Source organism: Manacus candei, unplaced genomic scaffold, assembly GCF_025592945.1.
Source record: "Manacus candei isolate 608988 ecotype Guabito, Panama unplaced genomic scaffold, ASM2559294v1 h1tg000049l, whole genome shotgun sequence".
Classification (NCBI taxonomy): Eukaryota; Metazoa; Chordata; class Aves; order Passeriformes; family Pipridae; genus Manacus; species Manacus candei.
In genome coordinates this window covers 27,491,553-27,512,890 of record NW_026138097.1, presented here as the reverse complement: position 1 = coordinate 27,512,890, position 21,338 = coordinate 27,491,553, and the positions used below count along the sequence as shown (strand labels likewise).

General features: G+C 39.1%; 1 protein-coding gene across 1 annotated transcript in view; it reads right to left on the bottom strand.

Annotated features, from left to right (window-relative positions):
- The window catches only part of ANKH (ANKH inorganic pyrophosphate transport regulator), a 105,395-nt gene that overhangs the window by 6,845 nt on the left and 77,212 nt on the right, over window positions 1-21,338 (bottom strand). Inside the window, exons 8-11 of the mRNA XM_051799327.1 lie at window positions 21,189-21,284; window positions 3,780-3,909; window positions 2,618-2,741; window positions 1,945-2,044 (exon numbers count right to left, since the gene is read on the bottom strand). Of these exons, the coding sequence (XP_051655287.1) occupies window positions 1,945-2,044; window positions 2,618-2,741; window positions 3,780-3,909; window positions 21,189-21,284 (450 nt within the window). The remainder of the gene's footprint in view (window positions 1-1,944; window positions 2,045-2,617; window positions 2,742-3,779; window positions 3,910-21,188; window positions 21,285-21,338) is intronic.

Below are 21,338 nucleotides of genomic sequence, written 5' to 3'. Positions count from 1 at the left end.
CCAAGTCAACAAAATATGGGAGAACAAAAGCTGCTCTAGGGAATGAAACAGAGGTGGCAACCTAATTTCTCAAATGTCAAACTTCAGGCATTTTACAAGATGCGAACATTCTGGTTTTTCTTGGTACTGCCAGTCCACTGTGATCCTCCACCCAACCAAGGCCAAGCAATATTACAGTATTTTTGGCTAGCAGGAGCAAGAGGTCATTCAAGAGTCCTATGATTCATCCAGGATGTCCTGGATTAGTAAAGCTAAGAAGCATTCAACCCCCTACAAAACAAGTTGAAGCATCTGTTCCTTATTACCCATTTCTCAGCAGGCTGACTAGTATTACAGAAAACAATTGGACAGCTGACAAAATATCCCCCCCACAGGTATTATTGATTCAGCTGAGCTGGACATATCAGAATTTCAAAATTTCAGAGGTGCCTACAAAACACTTGATTTGCAGCTCTCAAACTGTAGGTGAAAGCAACTTGGTGCATAGAGCTACCGGTTGGCTCTGCCACTGTCACACTGAATAAAGAATAAATTAGGTTGGCACAGTTATTACTACTACTACCTGCACTCACCACTGCAAAAAATGAAGCACCTGGCCAGAAACACTCTATGAGCTATGACTGCAACAAACAAGCAATGAGGACATTAGTCCAATTTTGTGAAACCACAGGCCAAGAACAGGCCATTTCAGAGTCTACAGGTTTTACTCTTTGGTTCTCAAGAAAAACATGACAGACTAATCATGACAGAGATCATGATTCTTCTACTGTCTTATGAACGTTGACATTTTGATCTGCTGCCATGGCCTGCACTGTTAATACATATCAAAACTGATTTTACGTTGTTCCAATATAAGGCTTTTAGATATTCCATCTTCTGTGCTTTTTTCCAAAAACAGGAGAGGTGGATATCTCCATTTGGCACTTCATAAGATGTCTAATTAAAAAAGAAACATTCACTGCATAGATTACATTTTCTGCTTCCACCCACAGAGGTGTACTATGGAATGATGTACACAACCATGCTGTTTCTGCCCAGAGTCAGACCTGGTGCCCTACACAGTGCCTTGAATATGTAAGTGGAAGGACACAACATGCAGGCACTGTGATGTACCCAGTCACCCAGACAATATTTATCCTGCGTTTGAACGTAATTTAGTGGAATATTCTTTGAAATCCATGTATCACTACTACTCTGTACATGCAGGGTTGTAGTGTGTGAAAAATATAAAAATATGCCAGGGAGAAAACCTCCCCTGTTTAATTATTTGTAAGCTGTTATTATCAACTGCTGCAGTTGATAATAATATCTTGTTTTAAACCACTTCTCTAGATGGTAAAATTACATAAGCAACTGTACTTTTTGTCCATTTTCAGCAGAGCTGTTTTTATAATGAAATAGAAGTACACATAGAGATATATACAGCACGTAACACATCCCATGGCAGGGGAGTAAGAACTAGTTGGAACTTTAAGGTCCCTTCCAACCCAAAGCATTCTATCATTCTGTGATTCTGTGATTCTATGATTATATATATATATATATATATATATACACATATACAATAAGAAGCTTGGACGAGTAGTTTCCATGTCTACATAAAAATGCTATGTTGTACTGTAGTAGTAGATATACAGTGCAACACAGGTGGTGGTAAGGACATGCTACCCATGATACATGTGTTTTGAGGAACAAGAGGATCACATCAGACCAGCATGTCCCATGGCCTCAATGATCACTAGCAGCTGGAGGGCACCTTTTGGTTTTATTTCAACTCAAAGAATTTCCAAGTTGCACACTCCTGAGACCAAACAGGGAAGCAAACCAAGTTCAGTAAGTGGGGATGCCAGTGAGTTACATTTCAAAAGTGTACTCCTAATCTAAACTAAAATCCACTATATTCATCAACTGCTTTCACCAGATCCTATAGAGCCAAATTCTTACCTGTTTCCGATAGACATAACAGGCTGCTATTGCAACCATGGTGGATTCTCCTACAAAACCAGCTAGAAGGGATCCTACTCCAAGAGTGGCTCCATGAACTCTGTAGGTGGCATAAAAAGAAAGCAGTCATGGTAGTGTTAGAATACATGATTTGTAATTATATTTTCACTGGCATATAGAACCAGTCTGTTGTTAGAAATGTTTTCTTCAAAGATATAATACATTGGCAAAGAGAATAACCGGCATTTTAAAGGACTTGTTTGTTTCTTAATGGTTGCACTGTTTAGTACTAGAAGCACACTGAATCTAATTATGGACTAAGAATTTAAGTCTTGTACAGAGTGCTGTAGAATAGATTATTTAACTTATAAACAAGATATTCCTCCATTACTTTTCTTAACAATGCATTTAACAACATGGAAATAAATTCCCCTTAGGATACATTTTTGCCTCTGATATTTGCGTATATTTTTCAAATGGGACATAAGTACTGCGCCGTCACAATTGTATATTTGTAAAGCTTCTTTTTTCAGAAATTGACACTTTAGCCTTTATATCATGGTTAGTACTTGGGGAAAAAAGTCTGAGCTATGCAAATTCAGCTATAAAGTGACAGGGAACAGGAATGAAGAGGAACACAAACCCATCAGTTTTGTGAAAAATAATGATTTACCCTAAGTAAGGCAGTACGATGAGACTAGTGATGAGGACGATAATCCGCAGCACTGAGCTGGGTGCCAACACAAATGTCTTCTTCAGAGTCATCAGCCAACCAGTCAAGTGTGCTCTGACAGTCACTGTTCAGAAACAGGGGAAGGGGAGGAGGTGAGGAGAAAAGGAGGCAAGAGTAGTAAAAAAAAAAAAGTCAGTCATCTCATATGCACCTCTTTCATGCAGAGAGCATGAAAATTCAAATCAGAAATAATCACTGTGAAACTTGTTGTTGGTAACTTTGCATACTGGGAAACCCTATTAGAAAGGAAGTAGATCTTGTATCCAAATTGCTTTAATATACTGATTTGGGGAAAACAAAGAAACAAACAAAAAAGGCACTTATGGACAGCAATCCAAGAGCTGCTCTCTTATAATCCATTTAATAGATGGTCCATTCTTTTTCTTCATTTAAAAAAAAACTATCCCCTTCCCTAAAGAGAAGTCACATCAAAGAAAATTTTCCATCTGTTGTGGTACATGGTGTAACAGTCAGGCACGAAAAAAGACATCTATATGTACCTATTCTTATATTTGTAGCTTACCTTTATTACAAAACGGTCTTGTCATATAAGCAGAAAACAACACATGATGTCGCATTTAATTAGCTAGAAATTTTTTGAGGAGAAACATTTCAATTATTGCTGTCAAGCTTCTTTTGCTCTTTGATAAGAGTATTAACTTTTACTATATATTGTTTATGCTCTGTATCTGAAAAAGCCACTGGGTCTGGCAGCAGAAGTGGAGACTAATGGAGATGATGTTAATGTGGAGGTGGTCCTAGATGCTATTCCAAACAGTTACTCTCAGTCTTGGCTCTCATGTATCACTACTGCCATTCACGTGTTTGTTCCTGGTCAACTACAATAAAAAGAATTCAAGCTTTACTTTTGACAGTCAGAAATCTGTCCAATAACTGATGCTCTTACTGCAAGATTTGTATCTTGACTACTAATGTAAATAGGCTAGGTCTCCACCACCTTCAATACAAACAGCTTCGATACTTATGCTAGGCATGCATTTAGCCACACTTGTATGTATAGCCATGCCAAATTCTATAACCATACCTCACTGTTGGTTTGGTTTCGAGGTTACAAAATTTTTTTTTTTTTTTGTTTTTTTACCTGGAACTGGAAAGAAGGAGAAGATGCGCAAAGGAACGACACACAGCTCTGCAAAAGCGAAGTCTACTCCAATTATGTCAACTAAAATCTTCTCTGACACATTTGGCGTCCAAAACATCACAAAACAGAGCTAGGAAAAATTAAATTAAGAAATGTTTATGTTTCTGAAGGGAAGCACAGCAAAAGATAGTTCCTCCTGGACTAACTTACTGATGAGTAGATAACTCTACTAATGATAAATATACAAACTGTATATTTATATTTAGCTTGTATTCAAATACAGATATATGTAAGAGAGAGACATGTTAACTTCAGAAGCAATTCCTACCCTTCATGTTCCTCACATGAGACTGATGCATATAGAAAGAATTTTTATGATTCCTGCAAACAGTTGTACTTGAATGGTCTAATTGTTATAAAAACAGTAAGAAACTTGATTTTTACAGCATTTGCTCTGGTTAAGACATTCCTATTCCTAAACAGATTATCAAATGTTTTAGTAACTAAAGATTTGAAGTCCTGAAAGACCCAGAAATCTGATCTAAATCTAGGACTAGGGGTTTAAATGTGCTGCTGATGCCCGCACTCTCAATATGCAATATGCAAAAGTGTTAGCACAGTCCTGCAGACACAGTGCCCTCAGGCCACAAATCCATGAAGTCTTGTTATTTTCATTGAAGAGTGTGCTGTTTAGTCCACACATGAATGGAAAACTTCCATGAAAAACCCATTACAAATGGTACAGCAGTAGCACATACTGTTTAATTTTTTTCGTCAATACTGAGGCAGGACTTCTGAGCTGAGGGGGCTGTTGGCGGCTGGCAGGTCTGGCTTCAGTTCACTCACTGAAGAACAGTGCTGACAGCCCTTACAGGACTTTCCCCATAAGAAGGGGTACCTGGCATCCCTTCAAGTATAACTACTTTGTTATTTAATTTGGTTTTCTGATTTTAAAATTATTTCTTCCTGTTATTCTTGTAGTAAAGTGGATGTTAAGGAAGCGAGCTGACTGAATGGTGTAAAACTTGGGACCTTAAATGCCCTGGTACTCTTCTTGTCAAGTTACAAACCAGTGTACCAGGAAAAATACACACATTGGCTGTACAACACAGTCTGTAAAACTCAGTAACCACTCTGTTATAATTCAGCCTACAACCTAGTATCCTAGTATCTAGCTCTTCTCTTTTTATCCAGTTGTCACACGCCTATGTGTTCAGATGGCTTTTAAACCTAGTCTTTGAAGTCCTACCACCTCCAAGACAGCTGGGATTTTACTCTCATTCTTTGGTTATGTGCCAGAAATTGTCCTTTCTGTTCAGCCTACAAGCACCCAGACCGCATTAGTTTCCCAAAGCCTGTCACCAAGTGGCCTGTGGGAGGTCTTGCATTCTGACCACTTGTGTGGTGAACAAAACATTTCACCTTCCCGCAAAAAGGCTCATCTTCAGTTTTTCCACTTCTTAGGGTATGAACCACTATTTATTTTCCAAAATTGAATGTTTTACTTGACTAAACTGATGCTGTCTTGCAGTCTATCTTCATTACCTATACAGAGAACAGTAAGTGGAGGAAGGTAAGAGCAGAAGACGAACTGAGCACTGCTCTCTCCCTACCAACCTACTTGTACAGGGTACAATTGAAGCAGAGGGGACAATGCAGAGCAGAGGAGGCTGTGTGCTTGAGAATTCGGTTATTAAAAAGTAACTGTACAACAACAGAGTGAATTCTTTCATTGTTTGAAGCACCATTAGGCAGACTGCAGATGACCTGTAAAGCAGTAGTACAGGGAATATTTCTTCAAAGTCCAATAAACAAAATAAGATACAAAGATGTCCACTCTTCAACTATAATTTGCTCTTTTCATGAAAGCAAAGACCCTTATACTGCTTAATCGTACTGCGTAATGCCATTAGTGTCCTACTGAGTGATATAGTTACTGGTACTGGGAGATTCCATACGTGTATGCTACCAGCAGTCTGCCCACTGCTAGCAAAAGGCAAATAAAGCAGCCTTTCCTTCTTCAACAGCTGCTTGAAAGAGTATTGAACATGGTTAGACAGGCAAGCAAATAAGTGACCAAAGGAATTGTCCTTTATCCTGCTCTCTCTGAAGTTAAGGTTTGCTTCTGGCCTTAATAAGAACAGAGTTAATCTCCACCCAGCTCCCCTGGGAGGAAGGTCAGTTAGCCAGCGAGAGGTAATGACTTATACCTAGGTGGTATGTGGTCATTCCTCCTCTGCTGTTGCTGCAGTATTCCCCACCCACTCCCCCAGTCAGCACAGAGTTGGTGCTGATAAATGACTTCAAAGAGCACTTCTTAAATAGCAGCTGGTAGAAAAAGACAGCAGTGACTGCTAAGCTCAAGAATAAGCAGTTTGAGGAGGTGAGGCATAGCAGCATAAGGACCTTCTATTTCTGTCTCACCGTGCTCCCACCTTTTAGTTGCAAAAGTGATAACTGGTTTCATTTTGTTCAGAGATTCCTCCATGTCCTCTTATGAGCAGCTACTCACAGGAAGCCTCAGGAAAACAAATTAATGCTTTGCATCATACAAACCCTCTGCAATTTAAATCCTAGATGCCTGCAACTTGGGAAGCTTCCATACTATTTCAAAGACAAATTTAAAATGTAGTGGAAAAAAACCAGGCTCTACTTCAGGAAAAGAGTAACACTAAACATGTAAAGGAGGGAAGGTATTTCAGCTGCTGATTTTATTACAGATGAGATTTATTGAAAGTAGGATGAAGTCAGCTTTTTTGTGATTCTGAGTGGTCTATATGATGTTTGGCATTACCTTGGTAAAAGGTGAAGCCTGATACGAGACCAGAGAAGATGGTAACAGATGAAATAATGCAAGCAGTCCAGGAAAACTGGGACTGTGGCACAGACAATTAGAGATACATTCTGCTAACTTCCTGCGACTCAGATCAGGAAAGATTTAAAGAAATAGATTTACATATGGCACGCTTCCTATCTTTTAATTCAACACTGTTTTCTCCTCCCCCTTGTGTTTCTCTGCATGTCTGCAAGGTTAAAAATAGAATAAATGGCTTGGGTAGGGTTGCAGCTGTACTTTCATTTAATATAATCAAGAGATGAAGCCTAAGCAGTGAAAGCTTCTGCAGAAGCCAGCAACGTGCATGCACAGTGGCACTGCAGCTCCAGGCTGCAACTGCAGTTAGCTGTTGAGTATTGTACCTGGTAATGCTGCTGAGGCTGAAGCATGTTGATGCTTTGGGAGTAAGAAATTATCTTGTGGAGTTCTAGCAACAGAGTTGATTGAATTCCTGTTTTATGGTATGAGTGCAGCATGATATTAAAGGATAGTTTTGTTAAAGCCTTTGATCATTTAACCAGAACTTCAACTGAACAGTGATGAGTACTTTAAAAATACAGGAAAAAATGAGGGTATAAACTGGAGAGTGGAATGCTACCGAGAATAAGCAGGCCTGTAAAAAGACAGTAGTATTTATTATAGTGATGTTATCTCTGTATCAACAACAAGCTAAGAATTTCTGAAGGTCTTTTAATAATTTGAACTGATCTTAAGTATTATGATATTGGTAATTGTTCTACACTAGTAAAATTTGAAAAAATTTACTAAATATGTCAATAATTCACAGCACCGTAAGAAAACCAGTACAGCTGTACTAGAGCAGATCAAAGCTCCAGCTAGATTAGTACTGTCTCCCTGCTAAATGTCATTGGGAATTGCTGAAGGGAAGGGCACAAAAAGTGTAGCATGAGATGCCTTTTCTCTGTCTGCGTGGATTGAGCTCCTGGCAGTTATGCCTTCAGGATTTCAGTAATTGTGATGCACCTTCATCCCATGCAGCACTATGTTGTACATGCAACATATCTAATATTAGTGGTTTTTTCCATCCAGCTGTGCATTAAAGTAAGTAAAAAACCCTCTCACTTGTGCCTTAGATATTATCCTCAAGGAGCTGTGCTTACTTTTATGTGGAACCTGGCTATTCTCAGCTAACAAGTTCAGTATCTAAGCATATTAAAAAGCCAAAATTAAAAACTTCTGCTGGCGCCAAGCCTGAGAGAATGAACCAAACCTTTGTTTCAGTATGGAAAGTATGGAACTGCTAGTGCTCAGTTTAACTTCTCTTTAATCTCTTAAGTACACTTGAGGCATTTGATTTCCACAAATGATTGTGATGAAAGATTGTTCATGAGATTTTTGTTTCAGAGGCTGCATGTATGAGTTTGAATGCTTCTAGTTTTTGAAAACTAAGTCTTTTCATAGGCCTTGCATCTCCTGGAAGCTATTTCCATTTATTCTGGTTGCTGACAGGGATTACTAAACCTCAGAGACTCACTATATAATGTATTATAGCACATTATGCTAATAAAGGCTATTGTCATGTGTATAGTAACCTGCAGTGTGCTAGACTGATTTGCTTTTTGGCACTTTTGGAAAGTTGCTTGTCTTTTGGGACATTCATTGATAAATATAAGGCACAAAAGAGTATTCCAGTGAGCTATGAACAACAGTACAGATTTTCTAGACTTCAGTGCAGTCTTCAGTTAGAAGAAAAATTGTCAGAGATACGGTGTGGCTCTATGTTCCTCAGAAAGAAGCTATGAAATCCAAAATGGATGTTTTTAAAAACAGGTTAGACATGGACTCATGGAATGAGTCTCAAATAATAGATTTTACCATGGAAAATGGTTAACCTGTTTAAAGTTATTCTGTGATGAAATGCAGTTCATATTTTGCTCCTGCAAAAAAAATTCTCAGCAGATATTTCATATAATTTGTTGAATTTATTATATTTGCAGAAGTATGGCTGTACAAGAGAGGTGTTTTACCTTCAAAACATTGTTCTATGTATGTACTGAGGATTATATTTTAACTAATTTAATGTACGCCTTGTTCATGACCTCTCTATTCTCATTTATGCTACATTGTGCCCATGAGGCCAGAGGAAATCTATTTTACATCTTATTACACATCTCAGGTTTGAATTGCACCTCATATCTTTGAGATAGTATCAGTTAAGTTTATCACTCCTATTAATATGATTTTGCCTTTTGAACTGTGCAATAAACAAATCAAAAAGTAGCCTGAGTCTCATACAGTCAGATCTCCCGATTTGCCAAATATCTCCCTTCTTTCTCACACAGACAGAACTTCCATAATTCTGTCTCCTTTCAGAGCTTGTATCACACAATATAAACTGATCTCAAAGATACATTTCTGAAGTCAAGAGAACAGCTTGTTCTAACTTGCATCAGTGTAAAATGATGAATTTGCCTCCTCGGTACAAAACACCTTGTTTTGCAAGATGCTGGAAAAAATTGTTTAATAGTTAGTGCTGTTTTATGGCTATTTCAAATCCATACCTTCATAGACCTTGAAAATTTAGTTCTTTAAATGACTATGTAGTACTGGGGCTTGTCACTCCAAAACTTTCTCCAGCAACTTACTGTTGGAGGAAACTGCACTTTGCATGTTTATGAAGAATAGAAGTAACAATGATTTTTACCTGTTAACTACTTACTAGTACTGAAACAACAGAAATAGTTAATAGTTAAGCCCCTTTTCAGACTACGGTTGAGATGTGTTTCTGTGTTGAATTTAGGTGTGCAACAGAACACAAAGTCCTAATACCTCCTGAAGCAAGCGTGCCACTATGGAGTCTCTTAGGTAGTTGAACAATACGTAAAGTGTTCAGCAGGGTTCTTATGAAGGAAGGCAATGCAGCTACTCATCAATTTACACAAATAAAGGATTGGTGTGTTATTGCGGACCAAGAAATCAAAAAGTCTAGGTTTTATCATAAAGGCATTATTCCCTGTTGACAGGAAATCAGTTTACCACGAAAATAACCAATTAAAAAACTTTTTGCCTTTAAAGACTCAAGGAAGACTCATGTAGAATCATATGATATCTTTACTGTAAATCATGTCAGAGAGCAGTCTTTGCAAAGCAATCTTAGTTTTGGCACTTTTGAGGAATTTTTGATGCACAGCAAAAAACCTAAATTCATCATCCCAAATTGTTTGAGGCTTTGAGGTTAAAGGTTGCTGCAGTGTGATGCTCTGTTGAGATACATTATGAGGTGTGCTCATGTTCCCTGTAACTCAGAAGAAGGTCCTTTTCTTGTATTGGAAATGTAAGGTTTTCAGGAACAGACTGTCCAAAGCCCCAGGGAACATGTCCTGACCTCACAATGAACAGTGCTTTGAGCCAAAGGCTGGACCTGATAAACTCCTGAGGCCTTTCCAACCTGAACAATTCTGTGATCCCATGACGCAAAAAGCCTCGGATCTGAGAGCAGTAAAAATGTCAGACCACAGACGTATTTGAAAGTGATTTAGCATAATACTGATGACTTGAATCACAAGGACATTCTCTTATAATGATTATCCCTCAGGCACATGCAAGTCAGCATAGATTTCTGTGAACTTTGTGTTCTGTGAAAGGGGTGTAAAGCTGAAATAAGCCATCATAAAATTTATCAAGCAGAGGTGGAACAAAAGAACCAGAACCTGCCTGTGGAAACACTCCCTAACTTCTTGTCTCCTCTGGAAACAACTGGTTTACACATATCTAAGTCTCTCCCTGCCTTCCCTAACTTTCCTTATAGTTTGGAATGAATGGAGCACTATGTTTTCAGAAATAAAGCTACAGCAAGTAGCTACACAAATCACTGACACTCTAACGGTATTAACACAATGCCACATCTGCTTTCCCCCCAGCTGCTGCTGAAAGTAATTAGGTGGTATTTTTCAGGCTGGGTTGGGTCACTAAATTGTTTAAGGTAGTCATTATATCTCCCCACTGAATTTTGCTGCTTAAGTGTTTTACAGAAAGCAGGATATTTTACTGGGGACAGCTTCACTTCTAAAAAGCTTGAATAAATCAAAGCTGGCAGATTCCTGAGCCCTCTCTGAAAATTGTTGATGTAACAACTTAGTAATTTTCTTCTGTCCTGAGTTTTCTGCAGCCCTTGCTGTTTCTTATTGCGATTATGGAGTATGAGCAGAAACGTGCTGCAGTGACAATTTTTGACGCTTCCTATCCTGCTTGCTCTAGCCACTCACACAGAATAGACCCTTTGTGTGAAACCTGAACAATCACGAAGGAGACATCAGTCTCCACCTCACTGGAGCAAACAGGAAGCCCTTGTTCCAGGGACAAAGGCTCAGTGCAGTACCATGGATGGGACAAGGTCCTGATGAGGATTTCATAAAGTCTGCCTCTGGTGGTCCAGCGTCTTCCTGAGCAGGCAGGAATGGTTCCACTCATGTCTGAAATAATTTTTACTGAAGTGGGAACTAAACCTGACCTTAAAAAGGTAAAGAGCTGCTTGAGCTAATGTCTACCAACATGCTGTTTTTGAATTTTTATTTCTGTGTCAGCAGCCTGAAGATAAAAAAAAAACCAATCTAGGAGTTCAGAGATGGGCAAAATCAAAGCAGTGAACACAAATTCATCTGTCGGATGAATAGTATTATTCTAAAAGCTGTCCTTGGCATCCGTATAGTGTATGACAGTAAAATCAAAATAAAGTGGATTTAGTCTTAAAAGTTAACATTGCTTTTTTAAAATACAAATATCCAAGATAGGACTTGTGAAATCTCTTTAATACGAGGCTGTAATGAAACCATTGGTGAAATAAGATTTGAGAGTGTGGGGAAAATCTGCACCTCTTTTTTATGTTCTCTCTTTGTATACTCATAAGAGATAAGGACACTGAACTCTGTCACACAGGGAATTTCAGGTCACACAGGGAATGCATGGTCGGCAGCTGAGGTTGTGTCCTCTGAGAGGGACTAGTTTCCTGTTGTGGCATTTATTGCTGTGGATTTTACTGTCTTTAGTCAAGCCCAGTTGTAACCTTTGATAATAAAACAATGCAGAGATGCATAATAAAAACAGCCAATAAAAGACTGGAAAAAAATTAATTAACCTTGTAGACAAATCTAGCAACCTCTTCAAGGGTTTGAGCATTCAGTGACTTCTGACACTGAATGTCACAGGTATATACGGTGGCAGCAAAACATAGTTCCTGTACACATTTCCTTTCATTTATCTTTAAACTTGGGTGTAAAAACTACACAGAAGGCTAAATAATGCTATACGGTACTTCAGTTCTTAAAAAAATGCAGTTTGTACTGTTTCTTAAAGCCAATTGCTAGCCATGACTAAGCTCTTCTTTGTTATAAAAAGGTATTCCTGAAAGCAAGCAACAAATATCAGGAATGAAGATACACTGCAGTAGCTACTCTCAGCCGGAAGATCTTCGGAGGGAATTAATTATTCTCACAAGCAGAAAAGGAGACATTCAGGAAAACTTCCTGTTGAGGAGAGCCGTAAGCACGAACTTGGACAGGGGAGGATCTACTACTGCTTTAACTTGGATGAACTGGACAATATACTATATGAAGTATGATTGCTTTAAATTATGTGGAAGGGAATGAGGATAGGCAGTATTAATCTGCAATTTGATATTGTGTGATGCTTTGAAAAAATTCAATTATTATTGAAACTCTAAAGTTCCACGGTCAGACTAACTTCCTTAAAAAGCTAACAACTTCCTCCCCCCCCAAAAAAATCATATAACCTTGGTCAACTTTAGAAAACAGCAAAGGCTCAACATAGTTAATGCAGTAACACAACCTACTTTAAGAAAGTTGGCTCTTGAGTAGTCTTCCATTTATAAATTCTAGTGCAGTGGCTGGTAACTGATCTACTGGATCTACAATGCTGTGAAACTCTAGCTCATGTCCCAGACCATGTTTGTTAAAACACAAGTGTGTCAAAAACTGAAAAGCCTTATTACCATCAGAAGTCATGTTACCTTTCTGATCCAGAATTCAAATTTGTGATTTCTGCAGAGTAACTTAGTCTGCTCAGTGTTACAGTTTGAACACTGATAAACTCACAGATTTCCTCATTTACATGAAAGAAATCATCATGATGAATCCTGTTTTCCATAGTATGGCACAGCTGTTTCTTCTAGTAAGGCAGAAATGCTACAGTATACAAATCCTCACGACAGAACAGATTAATGAGGTTTATAACTGGATGTCATATTGCATTCCCCTTTTGCAGGAAAGATGTTGAGTACCTGAAATGCCAAGGAAGTTAAAGTATGGCTTGTCCTTTTCAGACCCTGATGCTATTCCCTCGACCGTGAGTCAAAAATTTGTGAAAAAATGAGGCTTTGTTAACTTCAGTCCATTTGTACCTACTTGTTCAGCTACTGTGCTCTTCTGCACCATCACTGCACAAAGACTACATCTTTGGCTCTCTCTTTAGCATTAAATACTCTCATATTTCACCACAACTCCCTCCAATACCGTTCCTTTTTCTAATTCACAATTTGGCCCTAATGGGCCATCTTCAGAATGTCTGCTATCTGTCTTCTGTGTAAGAGTTGAGATAGGCAAGTGGGAAGGTTTCAGCATTGCATGCAGGTTAGACGTAAAGCACAGAGAAGAATGCCTAAAAGGATCTCAGAAATCGCCACTTTGTTCTGATTTCAGCTTGTGAACTAAGAACCAGCTTTAGCAGCCCAGAATGCATACAGCTATCAAAGCTATACAATTTGCAATAACTGGGTGATTTTCTTTGGTAGCAACCCTCTCAATACACTGAGGAAGACTGTGGCATTAGTCACAAAGAAACAGAAACAGTTATTTTTTCATTTTTAATTGTTCACCTTTCCAGCATCTGAATCACTTGAAAACGTGGAGATAAGGGAGCAGGTTTTTGGCTAAAAGCCTTGTAAGTGAGAATGGAAAAGAAATTATGAAATAAAAGCCTCGACAGTTTCTTGTAGTGATCAGAATTGCAAACTGCTTTGCTCCACTCTGATGATCTTTACCAAACTTAATCAAATGAACACACAGAACTCTTCTCTTCTGTTTGCTCAAATGTGTGAAGGTGAAGGGATAAATTCTAGTATTTCTATGTTTTCTTGCTATCTGATGGTCTAATACTGATTTCACAGTAGTAGTGGTAACTGACCTTATTTTCTTTAGGAAACAAGAAAAACACTAACCATGTTTTTGTGAGACTATGTTCGTACTACTTGCGGCAAATCCTGTTTTAGAATATCCCTTTGTACATCCTCTGGCTACAGCAAAGCTACCTAAGACATCTTAAAATTAATCTCAGGCCCTGAATGCAATTTACTGTCTCTTGGCCTTGAAATAAGACCCTTCAGGTATTTCATCTCCAAAGTTGGAAACAAACTGAAGTGTATGATACTTCTGTAGCTATTGCAACTCAGTAAGTGCATTCATGGTGACTAAATGGCAGTCTGCATGGGACTCCTGACACCAATCAACTGACACCCAGGGATCTGCCATGCAGTTACTTCATGCTATGGACACCCCTTTTCTGCCTTCCAGAGGTTTCAGTGAAACCAGAACATGTTCCTTGGCATTTTTCAAGCCTAATTCAATATTAGCCTGAATACAAGCTAAGGATACCTACTAAGCCAGCAGTCAGTCTTGCTGAAGAGATGCAAAGAATTCTTTAACTTCTCTCCTTTAACTTCTCTCAAAAGTTGCTTTTTGTCTCGTTGTTTAGCAGACGGCGTAGTTGAAAACATCAAATACATCAGTGTCTTCTGTACGTAAGAGCTTTACACTGGATAGTTTATCATGTGGAAAATGAACTTATTTGTGAGTGCAGAGAGGAATATGAAATGGTATATTTATTAGACTAGGGACTGAATATTTGAGAGGAAATGGGCCTGTGAAAACTGTACAGTCTTTGGTGTCCCTCATGGGAAAAATCAGCTGCCAGACTGAAGGCTGGGAATGTGATTTGCTGAGTTCAACTGGAAATTAAACAACTATTGAGTATAAAATGTTTGCACAGCATGAGGAAGTAAGTCAATAAGGCAATGCTATTGCAATAATACACTGAGTTGATATGAATATTCTGTCTTCACTCATGCAAGCTCCACTTTGATCTGCCAGTGCTACATCCATTTTACTGGCTGGTGGAGCCTTGCTGATCACCTGGACAGGAGGGTCAGCAGCTGGTATACGCTTGGCAGTTCCTACTTTGGCATAACCAAATCCAAAACACAGAGCAAAAGCTTGGGCATCTGGAGCTGCCTTTTAAACAGACAGGGCTTCTCAGCCTGAATGAAACACAGCTGCTTCTCCTAGGTGCTTGATGATTAATTATAGAACATAACCATGCAGTTGATGACTGAGAATTAGAAAAATGATGGGATGGCTTGCAGTAAACTGTGAAGAAATGGAACAAAGACTTTCCTCCTCCTCTCTTCATACTGAAACTGATCCCATCACAAAGACCTAGCAAGAGAAACCCTGTGACTCTGGAGCTCTCCCTGCTGTTTTCACACTAAGATGGGGTCCATCTGTTGAATCTTGCAAGTCTATGGTTCCCAGCATCTGTCCCTTTTTTGCCCATGGGTGGGGGGAAATAAAAGATGCAGAAATGAACATGATAAATGCTGCATCTTAATACTTCTGATTTTTATAATACAGTATAAAACCCCTCATTTGGAACGGCACTCTGAATATGATTATATGCTTATCAGAAACATATATTATACATTAATATATGAGATGAATATAACTGCCAAGTGATGGTAGTTTATGCTGCTGTGCTACAAGGTAAAATCACTGGAGAGCTGACAAAATGTCAGCTGACAAAATGTTCCAGCTGCTCCTCCTAAAGGACTGATAACTTACAGCAAATGAAAGAAACAACACTTGCCAATAGTAATTCCTTTAACTGCAGATGCTCATCAGCAGGAGCCCTTAGAAATCAGCACTTTTTTTCCTCCATCAAAAGAGTAAGTTATGAATCTAAATATTACATTCTATTGACAAAAATATGTAGTGTTTTATTTATAGCATGAGAGATTACCTAACAAATAATATAGAAAATAATACTGCAAGTATTAAAAAAATTTTACAGTTATAATTAGACTCCTCAATTATAAGCAATATAATTGAGGAGTCAATAAACAAAACCTGACTGTAAGTAGGTGACATTTTGACATGTATGGACATACATAAATTCAGCTCTCAGGGTTAAGCGCATAAGCCAGTAAACTGACCAGCTGTCTGCTCCTAAGTAAACTAAATTTAAACTTAGTCACTAAGATTTAAATCTAATGCAGGTGACCTGGCATTTGAATTTGTTTACCACAACACAGTGCATATCAATCTGTTTACTTCTGAACCTTCACTTTAGTTGAAACTTCATGGCAATGTTGGGTTTTTTTAGAGGGATTTAAAGCTTTTACTAGTTTGTTTGTAACAAGTAAATCTGGATTTAGTTTCTTAAATGGTGTCCACTAATTAAATAAAAGACTGCATTCTACACATTGGCTTCTCCCCTTAATCGGTCTGTTTATTAGTGAAAACTACTACCTTCCCCATTTGTCCCTAACCATGTATTCATTTAAAAAAAACCCAAAGCAGCATTGAAATTCCTTTTAAATAGCACTTGTGCTGTTGTACTTAAACCTGGAAAGAGCTTTGAGCTGTTTCTAATAGAACACATGTTAAAAGAGAGAAGTACTGTGGAGATCTCCTGCTGTACACTAACTTGGTGACAGACAGATGAACATGGTGTGGTGTGCTCAGCATGTCACCCTGGCACCTTGAGCCTGTCTTATTGGTAAGGGAAAACCTGTTGTAATACACAGAACACTTAAGAATATGAAGATATAACTGGCCATGTGTCTTGATGACATTTTAGCTAAGAGGAAAAATGCAGCTAACAGGACCTGGTGTTTGGAAACGCATTCCAAAACCATTGTGGTCTGTCCCAGCTGAGGCTGCTTGAAGAGAAAGCTGAACCAATTTGCATAGCTCTCTAACTACTGCTGTAAGAACTGATTGCTCCTTTCCTGGTATAAACAAACAAGCAAGTACAGATTAATCTGGTTCATTTTTAGCGAAGGTCAACTAGGGAGCTTTCACAGTGGTTTCTCAGAAATTTGTGTTCTCTGATCAGCATCCTGTATGTTCCTCATGCAGTGATCTCGTGTCAGCCGCACTGAGCCAGCCATGTGTTTACCCCAGTGTTTGCACCTCATGTTAAGGAAGACATGTCTTGCCTTCTAACATGACTCTGAGACATAAAGAGATGTATATACTGCCAGTCCCCTCAGAGAGTTAAATGTCCCACTTTCCCCACTTTCCCTAGTGCTGCCTGCACAATTGATGGCTGGCTTTCAACTCAGGGCACACAACTTCATCAACCTGCACAGGGTTTGCACACAGACGTGTGCATGACATCACATGGCTGTGACCACAGAGAGTAGGCTGCAGTGGGTGCAGAGAAGAAGCTTGAGCCTTCAAAAAGGAGACCTCTATTACTTTCATATAGCAGGCACTAACAAGTGACATGAAATCAGCCTGAAAAGCATTGCAGTTTAGAGGCAGGTGACCAAATGCTAATCCTGTGGCTGCCAGCAGCTAACATTAGCGGAGGAAGAGGATCTGAACTGACTGCAACTTCCATGTCATCACATAAGACTTAAATAAGAGCTCAGTTGGAAAATGGAGAGAGAAAGGTAATTTTGCAGTACCTGTGCTGCACCACAGGCTGCCTTGGAAAACCCCTGAATTCTGCACCATGGTGTCCGAGCTCAGAGACACTACCACTATTCTAAGAAAAACCCTTGCTAAGGCACAGCCTATTTGCTATTACTCCTGCTGAGTATGGCAGGGTTCCTTTAAGTAGCTTGCTCCTAGCACAGCCTGACCCTCTACACACAGTTCATGAGTAAGGGAGTGCTCCCCCTGACAGAGCAAACCTTTGCTGCAATGGAGAAATGCAGTAGTTTAGCACCCAGACAAATTATTTTGGGATTTCTGCACTGGACTGAGGCTGACACATCCCACAACCAAAGGGATGTGTTTTATAAATGCACCACTTTTCTCTCACGAGTCTGTGTCTTCACATAGTTTACAACTGTGCAACATTATCAGGGCTGATCTGTAGGGTCATCTAAACAGGTCTAGCATTGAACCAAAATCTTTAGTTCTTCAACTAAACATTCTTCAACAAGCCTGATCCACAATGGCAGCAACACTGGCATTTGGAGCAGTATCTCTACTTACACATGGAAAGAAGCATTTTTCCCATAATGCCAATATCAGTGAAGTAACAAATAACGGCAAACAGCACTATGCACACTCTTTAAGCTGCAAGTAAATTACCAAGCATGCTTTATTTTCTAAAATCAGAACAGTCCATTAACTATATAGGGCAAAATTCTACAGCTGACTCCCTTCCCTCTGCTACACAAATTTTACATTCAGTTACACAGTCACAAAACAGGGCTGTTGGAAGGAATCACTGCTTACCTACAACCAAAACCACATCAATATGACTAATCAGATCAGCTCTCTTACATGTCGGGGATCTAATGGCTTCTACTTATAGCCTTTAAATACAACAGCTTGTCTACATAATTTTCACTCAGCAATACAACTAATTCCCATTTTTTGAAGAAGCAGCTTTAATACCCCCCTGATGCTTAAAATCCATGAGACAATACTTATGATCATACTTCACAGAACACATGTGCATGCTGCCCAGTTACTGTGGGAAGGCACAAGTGTAGCCTTTCAGATCCCATGGAGATTGAAACAAACCACAAAGTTATGTTTCTTAACAAAAATATGGGGTTTTTTCCTACTCTGACCCAACAGTGTCACCATCAGCAATGGTGAAAAAGTGCTTTCTGTTGCAGCAGTAGGTTTGCCGGCGTGACTGGTCTGTGGAAGGAGGTAGAACATTTTTCTGCCAATTCTATGAAAAAAGTATGTCTTTCATGATCAGAAGGTTTCTGAGGGTTTTACATTGGGAAGACACTTCCCTGCATGTTTGCTGCTTGTACATAAAGCTTCACTGTCATTTTTTTCCAGTTGTTAATGGACTTCCTTTACATGTTCTGGAATCCTTCTATAGATCATCCACTGGAAAATGCATTCACGTGACATGTCTAAGTACTTGATTTGGTTTGTCTTATCAGTCTGGGAGCTTGTTCCCCACTTTCTCTCTGATCTGAAAGAACAAGATGTCAAGCCACTAGTCTGACTGCCATTGGTTGAAGTAGAGCCCCTGAATAAAAACACAGCTAGCACTGATGGCCATGGGAGCTCACCTGGAAGCAACAGAGGCAAATCTGAAGTTTAGTTCCTTAGAACCTGTGGCATATACTAACTTCAGTCATACCAACACCTACTAAGTTTGTGTGCTTAAGCATTTGCAGGCTCAGGCCTTCGAATCAAACTGAATCTTTAGAGATCATGTGTCTATTTTTCCCTTCTGTCTGTTGACAAGCAATCCTAAGAATCTGTCACTAGCAGGCAAAAATAGAAACAGGACAGGAAAAGCTATGGACCTCAAAAGTGTTTCTGGAATTTCAGTGTGAATAAATCTCTCATGATGAGCTTATGAAAGAAATGCCCTTGAAAGTATTGTGGAGAACTTTTGGGAAAAAAAATCCCATAAAGACACAAACCAAAAGCTTACTGCAGTAATTAAAAATTACTCTGCAGAGGATGGTGATGGTAATGTGAAAAGCTCAGGATCTATCAGAACTCAAGCAAACTGATAAAGACCATGAGGGATTAAGAATATTGTCAGTTCAGAGAAATCTCAGAGATTTAAACAGTATTCTCAGAACAATTTATAACAAGGAAAGCTCTGCCCTTTGTGGGTCTGTAACAGCACTGACAGACTTCAAGGGAGGCTCCAACTGTAGAGAACATAAACTTGGCCTGGCACAGGACACAAGAGAAAAACTTGTCTTCAGAGAATGGCCAATTCAGTGGCAACAAACATCTGTCTTTGTTTCATGGCATAGGAAATACAAGTTAGAGCAAGAGCTGTTGGTCTCTAAGCCACATGACAGAGTTCAAGCTTAAGGAAATTAAAAGACAGAAGAGATGTCACATTGGCTCATGCAGTTCTGTCTTTGATGGTGGCCAGTTGTAGTTGTTTAGGGAAAAAGTACAAGATACAAAGAGCAGAAGAAATATAATTCAGCTACGGATGAATTGAGTCACTTCATTTTCAACTGTGAAATAAGACACAGAGTACTATATTTCACATTCCCAGGTTGTGGCAAGGGAGTGGGTTGCAAATACTTCAGGCTTGTGTACTGTAATGTTGCCTTTGACATAAATTAGTTTCTCTTCACACATAAGCTGCGTGCAACTCAGTCAAAAAGGTTCTACGCTAAAATGAAAAGGAGAGAGAAATTCTGTCACCACTCCGTTACTCAACAGTAAATATATGAATGTAGGGAGAAGGGAGTTACAAAGCAGCCAGCTACCCCATGGGAAGTATGGAACTCTGAGGATAAAGAGAAAACCTGTTTGGGATATGAACAAATTCAATTGTAAGACTCTGAGCATTGGATTCTAAAACAATTGCTGCATTTCCAAATTACTTTTCTAGTGTTACAAAGTACTTTTTCTGTTAAAAATCTGTTTTCTAGGTTCTCCTTTGTTTTTGTTCTGCTACTGCAGGTACTGAGGAGAGACGATGTCATGGCCCCAAGTGCTAATATAAATCCATCCTATCTAGAGAAACAGACATTGGATTTACCCCGGTCATCTGCTCCATTATTTGCTGTGATCCCCACCAGTTCTAACAGTTTTCTTCTAAAACTGCCTGTTTGTTGCTAAGAAGACTTGTCCAGAAACAATGTTCTTGGAGAAGATGCACTATATGTATGTGTGCAAGCTGGTAGTTTTGAAACACTGTAGGTTCAGCAAAATTTCTCCCTGAATGTCATCCCCATGCACTGCTTCCCAGTGTGGACAAGGCTTTAGATCCTTCCATCAGTGTCAGCACCATCTCTGAGACTCTCCTTTTTACTTAATTTTGAGAGCATACAGAATCAACACACATGGAAGTACCCTCACATGAAAAAACAGTGCCATGAGAGGCAGCACGGAAAAGCTTCTGCAGGTTCAACCTGTGCTGCCCTTCCTACCATTCACAGTAAATGAAGGACACCCAGGGATAGGCTGCCATCCCACTGCATGTGACACAAATGCATTCTTTTGTTTTCCTGACATGCTAGTTACCAGAACTTTTGTTCATTTAAAGAAATAAAACCAAAAGAGATGACAAGAAAAGCAGATCTCTGATATCTTCTTGCACGTGGAGGTTGATTTGAAATGAAAAGTAGTGAAAATAAAGTAAGTCCAGCCTTTTAGATATCTGGCGTGAATTAATGACAGCTGATTTTCTCAGTGCTGCAGTACTATGACCACACTCACTTCTTCAGATAAAAGCAACAGATCCTCACAAGAAAAGATAACTCACCTTTCTTGAACTGCTACTGCTTTTAGCATTAGGTAGAGGAGACAGTTTTCTGGTTGAGATGAAAATCAGAGAGTTGAACAAAGGTTTCTTACCGTTAAGGACAAAGCCATGCAAACAAAAGTGAACTTCTTGATATGTGTTGCTGTGACGATGCTGTTCGTGTTCACCAATTTATTGCTGGGGTTATTCTAGGGTAAGAGAAAGAGATAGCGAGCATTAGCTTGGCTCCAGACTACCGGGAG